At 46.1% G+C, this 13,509-nt stretch overlaps 1 protein-coding gene and 1 long non-coding RNA gene across 3 annotated transcripts; one reads left to right on the plus strand and one right to left on the minus strand.

The window, feature by feature from the left end:
- Positions 1-281: 281 nt before the first annotated feature.
- Positions 282-7,867, minus strand: LOC115171884 (charged multivesicular body protein 6-like). The gene is made up of 8 exons (XM_029729077.1): positions 7,612-7,867; positions 7,066-7,175; positions 5,747-5,834; positions 5,200-5,286; positions 4,601-4,666; positions 4,371-4,451; positions 3,584-3,659; positions 282-3,215 (listed from the first exon to the last, which is right to left on the minus strand). Exons 1-8 carry the CDS (start codon positions 7,675-7,677, stop codon positions 3,166-3,168), a joined length of 624 nt encoding a protein of 207 aa, XP_029584937.1. The 5' UTR covers positions 7,678-7,867; the 3' UTR covers positions 282-3,165.
- Positions 7,868-8,114: 247 nt separating this feature from the next.
- LOC115171885 (uncharacterized) lies at positions 8,115-13,226 on the plus strand. Of its 2 annotated transcripts, none has more exons than XR_003871275.1 (2): positions 8,115-8,307; positions 12,109-13,226. It is a non-coding gene; the product is annotated as an uncharacterized LOC115171885 (long non-coding RNA). The 2 variants fall into 2 exon arrangements; XR_003871276.1 differs by having other exon boundaries at positions 8,115-8,296.
- Positions 13,227-13,509: the final 283 nt, after the last annotated feature.

Raw genomic sequence — 13,509 nt, forward strand, 5'->3', positions numbered from 1 at the left:
CGTTTACATCTCCAAACTGGTTCTGAGAACTCTCACTGGTGTCTAGTGCCACCTGGTGGTGAGATCATATACTACAAACTGAATACGGTCTTCAGTGAGCATTTATGAAAAGGGACCATGTTGCTAAAAAACAATCAAATATGACTTAAATAATTAAAATAGTGTTTGATCCATGAATAGTAAAATGTGGACATATACTGTAATTAGTTGTGCTGTGTTTTGCTTGTTATTGACCTAGCAGAGTACAATAGGAGATGAGGTGAAAAGACCGAGACACAGAGTTGTCTGGAAGCCACAGCTATGCCTTTTAATTATGGAAAACAATGGTTTTAAAATGACATTTATCTTCGGTTACATCTAACTTAATTTTTCAGTCGTGTGAACTATAAAGGAATTTGTACAGTGACGACATGCTACCAATCAATCCAAACCATATACTGAGACGGCAATAATTTTCCCTTTAGTGTTTAATTCATCATTAAAAAGAGAGTGACCTCCTAGGAGGCCTCTGGGTGTGTGTGTGTCTGCTTGTACACATCTGTGTGTGTACACATTTGTTCCTGTTTTTGCTACATATCATATTGTCCAACGTTGGGACAATCAAGTTTTTATGAAGAGGAATGTGTACTTCTGGTGTACCTGCACTCCATTCTACGAGACAGAGAGGGATCAGGGACTGGACAGGCCAGCAGAGTGAGTCTGGATGGATGGATGCTGCTCCTCCATGCAGTGAGAGACCAGCATGATGACTAGCTCCATCCACAGCTACTGTTGATATTGTTGTTGTTGAGTCAGTTGGACTAGCTCCATCCACAGCTACTGTTGATATTGTTGTTGTTGAGTCAGTTGGACTAACTCCATCCACAGCTACTGTTGATATTGATATTGTTGAGTCAGTTGGACTAGCTCCATCCACAGCTACTGTTGATATTGTTGTTGTTGAGTCAGTTGGACTAGCTCCATCCACAGCTACTGTTGTTATTGTTGAGTCAGTTGGACTAGCTCCATCCACAGCTACTGTTGTTATTGTTGAGTCAGTTGGACTAACTCCATCCACATCTACTGTTGTTATTGTTGAGTCAGTTGGACTAGCTCCATCCACAGCTACTGTTGATATTGTTGTTGTTGAGTCAGTTGGACTAGCTCAATCCACAGCTACTGTTGTTATTGTTGAGTCAGTTGGACTAACTCCATCCACAGCTACTGTTGTTGTTGAGTCAGTTGGACTAACTCCATCCACAGCTACTGTTGTTGTTGAGTCAGTTGGACTAGCTCCATCCACAGCTACTGTTGATATTGTTGTTATTGAGTCAGTTGAACTAACTCCATCCACAGCTACTGTTGATATTGTTGTTGTTGAGTCAGTTGGACTAACTCCATCCACAGCTACTGTTGATATTGTTGTTGTTGAGTCAGTTGGACTAACTTCATCCACAGCTACTGTTGATATTGTTGTTGTTGAGTCAGTTGGACTAGCTCCATCCACAGCTACTGTTGATATTGTTGTCAGTTGGACTAACTCCATCCACAGCTACTGTTGTTATTGTTGTCAGTTGGACTAACTCCATCCACAGCTACTGTTGATATTGTTGTCAGTTGGACTAACTCCATCCACAGCTACTGTTGATATTGTTGTCAGTTGGACTAACTCCATCCACAGCTACTGTTGTTATTGTTGTCAGTTGGACTAACTCCATCCACAGCTACTGTTGATATTGTTGTCAGTTGGACTAACTCCATCCATAGCTACTGTTGTTGTTATTGAGTCAGTTGAACTAACTCCATCCACAGCTGCTGTTGGTATTGTTGTTGTTGAGTCAGTTGGACTAACTCCATCCACAGCTACTGTTGTTATTGTTGAGTCAGTTGGACTAACTCCATCCACAGCTACTGTTGATATTGTTGTCAGTTGGACTAACTCCATCCACAGCTACTGTTGATATTGTTGTCAGTTGGACTAACTCCATCCACAGCTACTGTTGATATTGTTGTCAGTTGGACTAACTCCATCCACAGCTACTGTTGTTGTTATTGAGTCAGTTGAACTAACTCCATCCACAGCTACTGTTGGTATTGTTGTTGTTGAGTCAGTTGGACTAACTCCATCCACAGCTACTGTTGATATTGTTGTTGTTGAGTCAGTTGGACTAACTCCATCCACAGCTACTGTTGATATTGTTGTCAGTTGGACTAACTCCATCCACAGCTACTGTTGGTATTGTTGTTGTTGAGTCAGTTGGACTAACTCCATCCACAGCTACTGTTGATATTGTTGTTGTTGAGTCAGTTGGACTAACTCCATCTACAGCTACTGTTGTTATTGTTGAGTCAGTTGGACTAACTCCATCCACAGCTACTGTTGTTATTGTTGTCAGTTGGACTAACTCCATCCACAGCTACTGTTGTTATTGTTGTCAGTTGGACTAACTCCATCCACAGCTACTGTTGTTATTGTTGAGTCAGTTGGACTAACTCCATCCACAGCTACTGTTGTTATTGTTGAGTCAGTTGGACTAACTCCATCCACAGCTACTGTTGTTATTGTTGTCAGTTGGACTAACTCCATCCACAGCTACTGTTGATATTGTTGTCAGTTGGACTAACTCCATCTACAGCTACTGTTGTTATTGTTGTCAGTTGGACTAACTCCATCCACAGCTACTGTTGTTATTGTTGAGTCAGTTGGACTAACTCCATCCACAGCTACTGTTGTTATTGTTGTCAGTTGGACTAACTCCATCCACAGCTACTGTTGATATTGTTGTTGTTGAGTCAGTTGGACTAACTCCATCCACAGCTACTGTTGATATTGTTGTTATTGTTGTCAGTTGGACTAACTCCATCCACAGCTACTGTTGTTATTGTTGAGTCAGTTGGACTAACTCCATCCACAGCTACTGTTGTTATTGTTGAGTCAGTTGGACTAACTCCATCCACAGCTACTGTTGATATTGCTGTTGTTGAGTCAGTTGGACTAGCTCCATCCACAGCTACTGTTGTTATTGTTGTTGTTGAGTCAGTTGGACTAACTCCATCCACAGCTACTGTTGATATTGTTGTTGTTGAGTCAGTTGGACTAGCTCCATCCACAGCTACTGTTGTTATTGTTGTTATTGAGTCAGTAGGACTAACTCCAGCTACTGTTGTTATTGTTGAGTCTTGTCTCTACGCTGCCAGCATCTCTCTGTTCTCCTTGTTCCTTGCTGGTCTTCTCTCTTGAGAACAAAGAAACCATGGTCAGGGAATGTATCTACAAAGTGTCTCAGAGTAAGAGTGCTGATCTAGGATCAGGTCCCTCCTCTGTCCATATAATCCTATTAATAAATGACGTAAAAAGGCCAAACTGTTCCTAGATCAGCTTTTACTGCGAGACTCAATTCTTACCTCCATAATGACTGAGGTAGTGCAACAGGGTAAAGACAGTACTACTACTACCACCATAATGATTGAGGTAATGTAACAGGGTAAAGACAGTACTACTACTACCACCATAATGATTGAGGTAATGTAACAGGGTAAAGACAGTACTACTACTACCACCATAATGATTGAGGTAATGTAACAGGGTAGACAGTACCGTTACCTGGCTCTGTTTCAGCTGGTTCTGGGACCTCTGGTAGAGGCTCAGTGGGGACCTCTGGAAGTTCTACATCTTCTCCCTGCAGCAGTAGAGGGAGACAACGGTTAAACAGGACTTGATCAGGTCAGGTCATCATTATCAACAGGTTAAACAGGACTTGATCAGGTCAGGTCATCATTATCAACAGGTTAAACAGGACTTGATCAGGTCAGGTCATCATTATCAACAGGTTAAACAGGACTTGATCAGGTCAGGTCATCATTATCAACAGGTTAAACAGGACTTGATCAGGTCAGGTCATCATTATCAACAGGTTAAACAGGACTTGATCAGGTCAGGTCATCATTATCAACAGGTTAAACAGGACTTGATCAGGTCTGGGAAACCAGTTAAGTGCAATTAACTACCAGGTAGAAAAGAAAACCAGAAGCGTTTTGGTCCTCCATGGCAGGTGTTGTTTCACCACCCTCTTCCTCTACCTCCTGGTATTATACCCAGAGGACTGATGTAGATCAGTATGATACACACCTGAGTGAGTCTCCAGTTCAGATAACAGCCAGAGGAGACTGATGTAGATCAGTATGATACACACCTGAGTGATAGCCTCCAGTTCAGATAGCAGCCAGAGGAGACTGATGTAGATCAGTATGATACACACCTGAGTGATAGCCTCCAGTTCAGATAACAGCCAGAGGAGACTGATGTAGATCAGTATGATACACACCTGAGTGATAGTCTCCAGTTCAGATAGCAGCCAGAGGAGACTGATGTAGCTCAGTATGATACACACCTGAGTGATAGTCTCCAGTTCAGATAGCACAGCATCCTCATCCTCCTGAGTCAGGGAGCCTGACAGCATCTCATCTATTTGCTGTAGGATCAACCAGAGCAGAGCATGTCAGCTGGGCAGCAACACACACTACACAGAAGACTGAAGTACTTGGGATGGATTAAGAGTTGGGACTGTGAAAAGGGGTATATCAAAGTGATTGACGAGACCATGGGAACAGAGAAACTCACCCTCTGGTATTCTATAGCATCCTGGGTCTCATCCATGATCCTCTCCACATCCTCTAGTGACATGGCCTGAGAGGACGAGACAGGGACAATGTCAAGTTAGGAGCAGAAAGTCTTCTAGTTTACTTATTCTCTCTGTGTGTGTGTGAGAGAGAGATGAAACATTTTCTCTCTTAAAGAGAATAATTCTCTGAGCAGGTTGTGGCCAGCCAGTCAGCCAGTCAGCCAGCCAGCCAGCCAGCCAGCCAGTGTAACCCAGGATACGCAGCAGCAGTCACACCACTAGGCTCACTGTAGTCAGGGATTTGGAACCTAATCCTTTAATCTTCAAACAATGTGCACAGTGACGCTAGCTAACACACAGTCTGTTTTTCTGGGGTGTAGATCACATAAGAGGTTACATGCCAGTGGAAGGTTTATTCATTAACACAGAACACTGAGCTGAATGTCTTACACCTGTGTGAGTGTGTGTGCATGCCTAACCGCATGTGAGTGTGTGACTGTGAATGTGGGCTTATTCTGTCATGGACTCATTTGTATTCTGAGGAAGTGCATATTCCCCCCATAGAAAACCGTGGACTAAGAAGCGAACCATACCCTACCTCATGCATACTTTTCAGACAGTCATTTCCAACCTTCAGCCCCTCAATGACTTTCATCTCGATCTGGACAAACTCAATGTCTTGAACCTGTAAAAACATTTACACTACATGTTAAGATAGGAGGACCCAGCACTGAACCTGTAAAAACACATCAGTACGTTAAGATAGGAGGACCCAGCACTGAACCTGTAAAAACACATCAGTACATTAATATAGGAGGACCCAGCACTGAACCTGTAAAAACACATCAGTACATTAAGATAGGAGAACCCAGCACTGAACCTGTAAAAACACATCAGTACATTAAGATAGGAGGACCCAGCACTGAACCTGTAAAAACACATCAGTACGTTAAGATAGGAGGACCCAGCACTGAACCTGTAAAAACACATCAGTACGTTAGCGTTCACCATACAGAACATCCAAGATATACCCGGCCAGGATACCTTTTAGAAGAGAGGTTGGCTGTGCAAAACATTACATCAATGTAGTTACACTCTATAAAAGTAAATGAAACAATAGGCCCCAAGAAGAGCCTCAGCCTCACCATGCGTTCCAGGTTTGATATCTGGGTCTCAGTCTTGTCTAGCAGTTGATCCTGATAACGCTTCTTCTTGAGAAGAACCAGTGCCTTCCTACGGAGTGGAAGAACAACACACTGCACAATAAACCAAGTCCTAACATAACAACAAGTGTTTCTTTCGTTTATCATCAAGCAGCTAGTCATGCATTGATCAGATTCAGTCAGTACACAATTCAAAAGTCAGATTCTGGTGATATGCATGCATTGGTGATTTGATTAGACGTGATATAGCTTAGTAGTCCCAGCTGTTTGCTAGTGTAATGGGACATTTAAGATGAATAACGTGCATATGCAGTTAAGTGGTTAACACAATGTATTCTACTTTTCCATTCTGTAATACACAGGATTGTATCTGTGAAAGGTTGAATGTTATGACCAGTTCTACATGCTGATAGTGTGGGAGCCAGTCTAAAGGTGCCAGTTCTACATGCTGATAGTGTGGGAGCCAGTCTAAAGGTGCCAGTCCTACGTGCTGATAGTGTGGGAGCCAGTCTAAAGGTGCCAGTCCTACGTGCTGATAGTGTGGGAGCCAGTCTAAAGGTGCCAGTTCTACGTGCTGATAGTGTGGGAGCCAGTCTAAAGGTGCCAGTCCTACGTGCTGATAGTGTGGGAGCCAGTCTAAAGGTGCCAGTTCTACGTGCTGATAGTGTGGGAGCCAGTCTAAAGGTGCCAGTCCTACGTGCTGATAGTGTGGGAGCCAGTCTAAAGGTGCCAGTTCTACGTGCTGATTAGTGTGGGAGCCAGTCTAAAGGTGCCAGTTCTACGTGCTGATAGTGTGGGAGCCAGTCTAAAGGTGCCAGTTCTACGTGCTGATTAGTGTGGGAGCCAGTCTAAAGGTGCCAGTTCTACGTGCTGATAGTGTGGGAGCCAGTCTAAAGGTGCCAGTTCTACGTGCTGATAGTGTGGGAGCCAGTCTAAAGGTGCCAGTTCTACGTGCTGATAGTGTGGGAGCCAGTCTAAAGGTGCCAGTTCTGAGGACACTGATTATTATTGTTTTATCTGTAGACTGTGTGAGTCACTGCCTTGTATTATGTATTTTGTCATGTGTTTAGAGAACATATGTGATTAGAAATGGATATAAGGGCCTGCTCAGAATCAGCTTGTTATTTTGCTCTGCTTCTGTGTTCTCTGTTGCAACGTGTATTAATCCATTGACTTCATCAACAACCGCGCCGGTCTTCATTTCACCTGGAAACACCCCATTACAACAAGACAGAACAAACAGATCTGGGACCTGGCTATAGCCTAGATAATGGCTGAACAGGTGAAATATCCAGTCTCACTCTTTCTTTCCATCCTTCAGCAGCTGCTTGGCCAGACTCCTCTCCTTCTCCAGCTGCAGGGTGACTCTCTTCTGGTAGTGCTTCAGTTTATCTCTCTGCTGTTTCAGTTGCTGGAGAGTTGAACATACACAACGGGACAACCAGACACCGTGTCAATACACTATTATCGGAACATTGTTTACCATGTAGATAGTTACCTACCTACAATATTATTCTGCCATGAAAATAGTTAGCTGGCTACAGTCCCTAGCTAGTTCGCTATAAATACCTGTCACACCCTGTCATTTGCAGGCTCAGACACTGCTGATGCGATCACAACTGGCTAATCTAATTTAGTTAGCTGGCTGCTGTTGATCACTTTGAGACGTCATGTCACAGTTTTAACAACTGTGACTGTCCCATGATCGCGCCTGGGTGTTGACAACTAGCTAACGTTAGCTAGCAGGCATTGTTACCAAGTTAGTGTGTAGATCAGACAGCTAGCTAACGTTTATCCAGGCTAGCTAGCATCCCTACTATTGAAACAGGCTAGCAACAACAACTGACCAGAATCGCTCGGTCTTGTTCTGTAACTCGAGAAGGGCGACTCTTTCTCCCGAAAACGTTTCCCATAACGTAGCCACATCCCCGCCACAATCCCCTACTTTGATACAAAAGCTATTTTTTCTTGGGGCAACATGTTTTTGTCATTATGCTTACAAGTCGTTGTTCTTAGCTAACAAATTAATGTAATGTAATTCAAAGCCACATCCTGTCCGGGTTTAGTACAGCATCCGAGACGGGTCCATTTATTCCAATGACGTATGTAAACCCTGGATTGCGCATGCTATGTATCGGCCAATGAGAGCCTTTGAAACCACCTGTCGGTTATATTGGCACTCCCCAGTGGTGCACCCGATTAGCCACCAATCGCCCTATTAAAAGGTGGAAAAACCTTGCGTAGGAGCAGTCCTCCATAGGAATGAATATAATTCTACAGTATTTCAATTAAATATTGCAAGGATAAAATTACATGTATTTAAGTATTTGTTTGTTGTAGTGGGAACACTTTCTAACTCTTAGAAATAAACGTTATGTTTCACTATATTGGAACGCTGTAATATATTGGTATCACTCCGCGGCAGAGGGATACATCCGAGGTGAGGATTTACAGATTTACTCCCGTGTACACCTGTCACGGATGGATTCCGCTCTTATATATTTGAGGTACACCCTTTCTGAAGTTCGCTCGGTAAGTCACTGGTAAGTGTGTAATATTTTGCGTGGAAGTATACTCACTGGCTGCTCTACTCACTGCGCGCGGTTGATCTGTATCTTCCGCCCGTGGTTTGTCGTGCTTGTATTTCGTTAGCGTTACTACGACTCCGTGCGCTGTCACCGCGCCTATAGTGTCGTGTTGGGCTTCCACTATGTTGAGACATTGACTTTGGAGTTCCTTAATTGAGTTACTCCATCATATGGTGCTGTTTTTACTGGTTGGATATTAAACCAGCTAGGTAATATTGCAGTTGGGTAACAAAAAATAATAATAAAAGAAAGCACAAATCAAATCCATTACCTGGTTGTTGTTTTTTGACTGCCTGTTTTTCCCACACGGGTCATTTTTTGCAGAGGTACTGGATAATTTATCCCTCACCGGGTTCCTATTCCTCCTAGCGGGTTACGACATAAGCTCTCCCAGGGCGTCGGACACCTGCTATGTGGCCTTGCTGGAGTTTATGGCTTCTCTTTGACAGGTGTGATGGTGGCATCCCCCCTGGACATCCGCATACCTCGTGTATGCACTGCCTGGGTTTGAGCCATGCGGAGAGGGCAGTGGAGCGGCCTACTGGATGCCTGTTTGGTGTGGTGTTCTCAGAACGCCTGCGCCTGGGGTGATTGGAGGCCATGCGCGAGTGGGTCGGCCAGGCTGGGGACGAGCTCTCTCCCTCAGGAGTGGTGCGCCAGCAAGCTGTTAGTCCCTCTACTGGGCAAAGTACCCCACCCAGGAAGCGTGGCCGGAGCCACCGCAGGCAGAGCCCATCTGCTGCCAGTCCTGGACGGGGGCAGGAGTCAAACCGCTGGGACCACCTTGAACGGAGGGCGCATGCCCTGCGTCAGGAGGTTGATCGTTTCGATGGCAACGACAGCAGTTCTCTGTTGCCCAGTGATGGGCTGTTCCTGGGGGACGATGCTGGCACTGTTCACCACCGTGAGCGGGGCTACCACGCTGACAGGCCATCAGAAGCCGGCGGTAGGGCTTCATCGCCCCCAGCAGCTCGAGAGGCTATGAGGAGGCTACTCACTTGGGTAGCCACTGCACTGGACATCCAACTGGTGGACAGTGATGACTCTCCATCTGTCCACATCTCTGCTGAGTTCCTCGAGGCCTTGCAGGAGAGCTGTGCCTCCTCTGCCAGGGGGCGCTTCCGACTCACAGGAGAGACTGGACCATGAAGTTATGTGGCGGGCGCAGAGTCACTTGGCCTCCGGGAGTACCCGAGCATGGACACCATGATCGCTGCCATAGTCCTCCCGGACTGGGAGATTATAGGGCAGTACCCTGACTGAAGCCGGACCCCCAGAGTATTTGATGCAGACTTGAAAGCCACATATGGGTCCCTCTGCTCTCTTGGCTGCCTCACCAACGCGGCCATGCTGCTGCAAGCCTACCTGCAGACTTAGTTGCCCCGGCTGCAGGGGGGCACAGAGGAGCTCGTCCGGGAAGCGATGGAGGTGTCTCGCCTGCTTTCCCTGCTCCAGAGGGATGTGGCTCGCTCCAATGGATGGGCCATGGCACAGGTGGTTACCTCCCGGCGCCATCTCTGGCTGGCCCAATCCCGGCTGCCAGCTGCTCTCCCCATCACCCCAGGGCTGACCTTTGGCACAGGGGTTGATGACATTCTGGACCAGACCGATAAGGTTCGTAGGGACCTGGAGACCCTGAGACGGTTCATGCCGCCTTCTCAGGCCCCGGGTCCAAGGCAGACGGACCGTCGCCACCCAACTGCACCCGAACAACGGTGGGGTACCTCTCCTGCCCCATCGCCTCGTGCTGAGGAACGACAGCGGGGAGGGGCACAGCGTGCGGTGGAACAACAACCTGTCAGCCATCACGCCATAGCGATGTGCCTGGGGTGCCAGAGGAAAGGTGGGCCTCGGCAGGACCCCTGACACACCCTTACCCAGGCCGCTTCTCCTGGTCTCAAAGTGGGAGGAGTGTGTGGAGTCCCCATGGGTGTTGTCCACAATGCTCGAGGGGTACCGACTCAATTCCGGTGCCGGCCCCCGTCCTTCAGGGGCCTTTGTGTCACCACGGTGGGCCTGAGGGATGCGTATTTCCATGTTCCTGTTCACTCAGCTCATTGGCAGTATCTCCGATTCGCTTTTGAAGGGAGGGCTTACGAATTCATGGTTCTTCCCTTCGGCCTCTCCTGGCACCTCTCACGTCCCGAGGGTTGTTGATCCTCAATTATCTGGATGATTGGCTAATTTGTGCTCCAACCAGGACCCAGGTCCTGTCAGACAGCGACATGCTCCTGACCCACATCGGCGGGCTGGGCATTTCTGTAGACGACGAGTCGTCATCTGACGCCAACCCAGAGAGTGGCCTTCATTGGCATGGAACTGGACTCAGTCCTTATGAGAGCACGTCTGCCCACCAGAAGGGTTCAGGCGATCTTAACTTGCCTCAACCACTTTCGGGCAGGGGCGGATGGTATCCATCCTAACCTGCCAACGCATGTTAGGCTTGCTGACGGCGGACTCGTTGTTGATTCCTCTGGGCCTGCTCCATCTCCGTCCTCTTCAACGGTGGTTCAACTCCCACCAGCTGCACCCAAAGCGTCACCGCCAGCTGCGGGTGACCTCACAGTGCCTTAGGGCATTGTTGAGGTGGCGCTATCACTCCTGGAGATGCTGAGGATGTGCCGCCGGGAGCTGGTCAGCACAGACACCTCCCAGTTCGGCTGGGGGGGAGGGGGGGGGGGGTGACCAAGGGCAGGTCGGCCAGCGGCTGTTTCCTACCCCCTTGGAGCGGCAGGCACATCAATACACAAGCTCTGAGCTGTACTGCTGGCCCTGCAGTCTTTCCTTCCACATCTGAAGGGAAGACATGTCCTGGTGAGAACGGACAACACCACAGTGGTGGCTTACATCAACCATCAGGGTGGACTGAGGTCGCACCACCTCCATCTTATCATTCAAACAGAGATGCCTCCCTGGCAACCAGTGCTTATTTCCAAACTGTTTGTATATAATGACAAAATCTCAACTATGCTGGTATTCTTTTGTCCATTATTGAATTGTTTATTATAAATGCTTAGCTATATTACTGTTTATTAGTAGTTGCCATAAATCATAAATGGCACCATACAGGGTTCTATTGGAACCATTTTGGCTCAGTGAAGAAGAACCTCTAGAGTTCTGAACAAAGAAGGGTTCTATATAGAACTTTGAGGTTCCATATATGAAGCAAGCGATAGGTATGGTGTATGGTGACGCCATTTCCCAGAATTCAGCCCTACTCTTAAATATTTGAACGTCGCCTACCATTGCGCCCTTCGCTTTATCACAGGTGACAGTTTTCATATGCAGCACTACATCCTGTATGAAAAGGTTGGCTGGTCCTCACTGAAGTCCCGTAGATCACCACTATTCCCTTTTCTTTTTTTTTACAAAGCTCTACTACACAAGTATAAAAACATGAGATACCAAACCTGCTCACAGGGTTGGTTAACTCTGGAGGTTCCTCGGGTCACCAAATTAGCTAAATCCACCTGCAGTTTTAAAGCTTCAATATGTAACTTTTTAGGTGACCTGACCAAATTCACATCGACGTGTGTTACGGATCTGTCATTCTCATTGAAAGCAAGTCTAAGAAGCGGTAGATCTGTTCTATGTGCACTATTTCTATGCTTCCTGTTATGTTTTTTCTGAAGATCGGAATATGTATGTACTTAATATTGCAAAAAATGCTGAGTGACTTACAATCTATAATGCTGTGTACCTTAAAATCTAGAATGATGTGTGCCTTAACTATAACTGTGGTTCCTGTTTTTGCAGGAACAAGCTCGTATCGCTTCTAGTGGTTCCTGCTTTTCTATGAATAACAAGTACAAAGCCTCCCCGAGCCGGCTCGGCTACCCCTAGAACATCAACCTGGTGGTGGGCCGTTGCGGCTACCCCAAGAACATCAACCTGGTGGTGGGCCGTTGCGGCTACCCCAAGAACATCAACCTGGTGGTGGGCCGTTGCGGCTACCCCAAGAACATCAACCTGGTGGTGGGCCGTTGCGGCTACCCCAAGAACATCAACCTGGTGGTGGGCCGGCTCAGCTACCCCAAGAACATCAACCTGGTGGTGGGCCGGCTCGGCTACCCTAAGAACATCAACCTGGTGGTGGGCGGCTCGGCTACCCCAAGAACATCAACCTGGTGGTGGGCGGCTCGGCTACCCCAAGAACATCAACCTGTCCACTAGGTGTCAGACTACACCACTTTTGTTACTGGCATGTATTTGTGCTTCATGCCAGTTCATGACTGAGATAGGTTTGGGTACACCTGCACTTGTCTTTTCTTACTATCAGTGACAGCTGCTTTATGGAGGGAAAGTTGTACTTACTATGACTGTAATATATGGTTGTATCACCTATCTAGTACATTCATCTTAAGGTAGCTAACTATAAGTCGCTCTGGATAAGAGTGTCTGGTAAATTACATGTAGTATTTGTGCAGTATAATATTGTGTAATCTATAAATGACTGTATATCTTATACAGACAGTGTGTGTGCGCAAAATAGACAAACACAGAAAGCTTTTTTTTTTAAATGTAATTGATACACCTGGTCCAATACTTTAACAAACTTGGAAAATCAACAGCAGTTGACAGGTTTCAAACAAAGAAGAAAAGCATGACCACAACCAAGAATTCACACTGTACAATGATGGGTTATCTGACTGTTAAGGGACCCTGCAGTACTTTTCTTTGACCATGTCTTAACCAATTATATGTACTGTATAAATCTATGGTCTTAACAGACCCAGGTGCATGCATTGTGCTTATAGCACATCTCACCAAATGTATATTTTGTCATTCAACATGGAACTGAAGGGATGAATTGGGAGAATGACTGACTTACTGTAATTCTGATTTCATATCATAAACAATGTGTCTTACTGTGATTGTGTCCAACTCGTAGTAAACAAACAAACAAACATCCAATAAACATGACATCAGTGATAATACTTACCAGTAATTCACCATCAACACCATTTCAGTTGTTGATGTTTCCTCTTATCCTATCCAGGGAATGTTTAACATGCTAATGTACAGGCAGTAGGCCTATAGTCTAGAATCCAAATGTAATATTACTGTAATTCAGACGGTGCATCCCAATGCTATCTCCATCCTCCTGAAGTGTGAACTCATTCACTACTCCCTACAAGTTCAAAAGCATTGGATTGG

Source organism: Salmo trutta, chromosome 32 (assembly GCF_901001165.1).
Source record: "Salmo trutta chromosome 32, fSalTru1.1, whole genome shotgun sequence".
Classification (NCBI taxonomy): domain Eukaryota; kingdom Metazoa; phylum Chordata; class Actinopteri; order Salmoniformes; family Salmonidae; genus Salmo; species Salmo trutta.

Bases quoted from the DNA above. Each gene is read 5' to 3' on its own strand.
- LOC115171884 (XM_029729077.1), bottom strand. From the start codon at position 7,677: ATGGGAAACGTTTTCGGGAGAAAGAGTCGCCCTTCTCGAGTTACAGAA. The intron at 7,176-7,611 runs GTCAGTTGTTGT...TCAACTCTCCAG, and splicing joins AACAAGACCGAGCGATTCTG to CAACTGAAACAGCAGAGAGA. The intron at 3,660-4,370 runs GTGTGTATCATA...CTACTGCTGCAG, and splicing joins AACTGGAGACTATCACTCAG to GGAGAAGATGTAGAACTTCC.